The 3,894-nt window shown below is 47.8% G+C and overlaps 1 protein-coding gene across 1 annotated transcript in view; it reads right to left on the bottom strand.

The window, feature by feature from the left end:
- Positions 1-3,894, bottom strand: part of LOC111966123 (RNA-binding motif, single-stranded-interacting protein 2) — a 46,563-nt gene that overhangs the window by 6,212 nt on the left and 36,457 nt on the right. Inside the window, exons 5-7 of the mRNA XM_070444580.1 lie at positions 1,243-1,400; positions 760-839; positions 356-560 (exon numbers count right to left, since the gene is read on the bottom strand). Of these exons, the coding sequence (XP_070300681.1) occupies positions 356-560; positions 760-839; positions 1,243-1,400 (443 nt within the window). The remainder of the gene's footprint in view (positions 1-355; positions 561-759; positions 840-1,242; positions 1,401-3,894) is intronic.

Consider the following 3,894-nt stretch of genomic DNA (forward strand, 5'->3'; position numbering starts at 1 on the left):
CCGGACGACGATGGTCCAATTGTGGCGCCACCCCTATGGGACTCGGGATCAAATCAGGGTCTGGTAGTGACACTTCTAGCACTGCAATGCAGTGCTTAGACTGCTGTGCCACTTGGGAGCCCCTGCATTTGACTGAGAAATACTCACCAGATAGAAGTTGGAACAGACAGACAATACTAGCTTTAACATATTGTACTTGATAGGAGTAGAAAATGACCTGAACAGCCTTGATAAAAATGACCTGAACAGCCTTGATAAAATGACCTGAACAGCTTGATAAAATGACCTGAACAGCCCTTGATAAATGACCTGAACAGCCTTGATAAAATGACCTGAACAGCCTTGATAAAATGACCTGAACAGCCTTGATAAAATGACCTGAACAGCCTTGATAAAATGAGAGGCTACGGGGACGATAGCAGACTGTTTACTGTCTGAATGAGAACTCACCGTTTCTCCATCTCTTGTCCAGGGACGACCATGCTGCAGGTACTTTCCCTGGCTCTGTCTCTTCTTCTGTCCTCCGTCTGCAAACTTACATAACAGGGGTTCCGAGGGCACTGTGGAGGGGAGGAGAGGAAGAGGGTTGAGTGACTGTGGAACACTGAAGGGGCGTATTCTGTGTGTATATTGTTTATTAAAATAGGACAGTGACTCCAGGTACTGTGGAAGAGCCTTTCTGTTACTCCTGACCTGCTCCTTCGCTTCATACAGAACTGTCTGATAAAAATAACACCTGTTCAGATAGACATGTCTCACCTGGAACTCCAGGTGGAGTCTTGATATATTTGCCGTTGAAATGTTGAATGATAGTCTCACATTTCTCTGTTGACTCCATCCTGAAAAGAAAGTGTGATTTAAAGGAGGATGTGATGTACTATCGCCAATGACCAGCAGAGGGTCAGGCAGATAGTTGAGTTCACCTGGCAAGCCAGCTATGCCTTAACCTGACGTAGCAGGCGTAAAGAAACATCTGAGCGGGGTCTACAGAAACCGGAAGCATTAGGTTTTCAGGCTCCGCCTCTTCCTCTATGCTTTTGCCCTAAACCGGGTGCTTCCGGTTGTGGACGACCCTGCTGATGGTGGCCACGCGTTGACAAAGATATATGTACCCATAACATTGCATTTGTCACTGTTTAAATATCGAGGCATTACTCAGCATGAGGGAGTCTGTTTATGCTTCTCCTACATAGCTGTGAACTTAGACTTTGTTTTCAGGTGAGAGGTGTAGAAATGGTTTACCTGGCAAAGCCCACTCCTCTGCTGGTGCCATTGGCGTCTCTGAGGATGCGTGTAGAGATGACCTGACTGAAGGGCTTCAGTATATTCTCCAGCTCCTGCTCATCCAAAGACACAGGCAGGTTGGAGATGTACAGGTTAGTGGGGTCCTGCTCCTGTTGCTGTGGGGAGAGGGAGAGAGAGAGGGAGGGAGGTACAGGGTTAAATCTGCTCGTCCATAGACACAGGCAGGTTGGAGATGTACAGGTTAGTGAATGGGGTCTTGTTCCTGTTGCTGGATTACAGACAGAGAGATGAAAGAGAGTAAGAGGCCTTTAACAACATACACACCTGAGGCAGGGCTAGGCTACGGCATTCAGTTGCCTTTCTAAACTTGAGGAAATTATATAAGATATCTGGCAGAAACAATTGTGAGATATTATCTGTGTGGTTCCTACGTGGATGATAAATGGGAGCTGAAGGAGGGAAACAGGAAGATAGAAGCAGGGTAGAGGTAAAATAGGGGGATGAAGTGGAGATCTAGAGAAAGACAGTCTGGCTGGACTTCATCTGACCTCACTGAAGAGAGGGTTCTTTCTCTCTACCTCTCTCTCTGCCTCACTCCCTCTCTCTCTTCCTCTAACCACCTCTCTCTCTGCCTCACTCTGCTTCTCTCCCTCTAAAGCCACCTCTCTCTCTGCCTCACTCTGCCTCATAAGTAGACTAGCGTCGGTTAAACACGGACACCCGAGGGTTCAGCCGTTCCAGCAGAGTACATATTTGCATATCGCGAGTATAAATGCTATGCAGGCTCTGAGTCTCCACCGATATCTCACCCAATGAGCAGTGCCTAAAACCAACAAAAAAAAACAAACAACAAACACCTCAAAAAAACAAAAGAAATAAAAAAAGAAAATGAACAAAGAAAAAACAAATAAAAAAACAAAAATATAAAAGAAAAGAAAAACAAAAAGAAAAGAAAAACAATAAAATAACCTTAATATAGGAAATAACAAATAAAAAATAACATAAATAATAACGTAATATACAATATAAGAGCAACCACCACCATTCATACATATCCCACAATGGGAGTCTAACCAGAGGTCACTGACAAAATGTGTCAGTCACTATGCATTAATGCATCCTGACCTTGATTCATATGCTCTACTGGCTTGCATATATCAGTAAAATGATGGGTACGTGCCCAACGCTCTTCAGCTATGACAAATGCCATCTGAAACTCACGAGTCAAGAAGTCCTCGGAAAAACGTTGAGTTTTTCTGAAATTACCTGGAATTATGCTTTTGATTAATTTCAAGTGATTTCACACTTCTACCTGCCTGCCCAAAACAAAACAGAATTTGAATAACAGCAAAGTTAAGATAGTGCAGAGATAGCGTATCTGAATCTCAACCAAGAACGGTTTTGCATATTCATTAGTGTGTTCGATCTGTGATTAAAACCACTATTAAATGCATTTGCGATTAATCTATATCGATGAATTATGCATAGTTTAATCACTGTGACCTGTATAGGTGATTCCTCTCACGAGGGAACACAGAGGGGACCACTCACACACAGCCCGCACGCGGAGCGAACACACACACACACAGGCCCACGAGGGCACACACCACACACGACGCCCACGAGCGAACAACGCGCACACACCACAGCCCACGAGAACACACACACACACGCCCACGGGACCAAGCCACGGGAAACACACAGCAGGCCCACGAGGCTACACACACATCCACGAGAACACACACACCAGCCCACGCGAGCAGGCTGAACGATACACAGGAACCGCACACCCCCGAGGAACACACACGCCGGTCGACTACACGGTCGACTGTGCCCACATCTCTTTGAAACATACGTTATCAGCCGATCCATGCGCACTATATGGCCTGCCCCATCGCTTCTCGACGCGGCTCTATAGACAGGGAACGAACATTCCGGATGCTAAAGCGATCCGACATCAGGCCAAGCCTTCCCCGCGTCCTGGCTCGCTGCGAGATCCGATGCGTCACGCTGGCCGGCCAGCAAATAGCTCAGCGCCGTGCCGTGCTACTCCGACACCAGAAACTCTACGCCGCACGAGCGGGGCCTCGATGGCGGGGTGTAGGACACAGCCCATCTACCGCTTCTTATGCGCACACAGTACTAGTCGATCAGACTACTCTCAGTGCGCCGCCACAGGAATATGCGATTAGATCAAGTGCTGAGGCAACTACGATACAGCTCACGACAGCACCCCGAGACAGAGGAAAACAAACACACAAACACAGCCCTACGAGGTACACACAACACCAGCCCAACCGATGAGGAAAGACACACACCCACAGCCCACGAGGAGCACACACAGCCTGGAGAGGACACAGCACTGAAGGGCAGCACACGACACAGCGCCGACAGAGGAGCATCGACCACACAGCCCACGAGAACACACACAGCCACGGAACACATCACACACACACACACAGCGACACACACACACACACACAACTGAGCCACACCACCACCACACGCACACGACACACACGACACACACGACACACACACACACACACACACACACACACACACCACACACATCACACACACACACCACACACACCACAACACACACAGCACACACAGGCATCAGAACAACAAGCAAGGAGAGAGGTG

This window comes from Salvelinus sp. IW2-2015, linkage group LG7 (genome assembly GCF_002910315.2).
Source record: "Salvelinus sp. IW2-2015 linkage group LG7, ASM291031v2, whole genome shotgun sequence".
NCBI lineage: Eukaryota > Metazoa > Chordata > Actinopteri > Salmoniformes > Salmonidae > Salvelinus > Salvelinus sp. IW2-2015.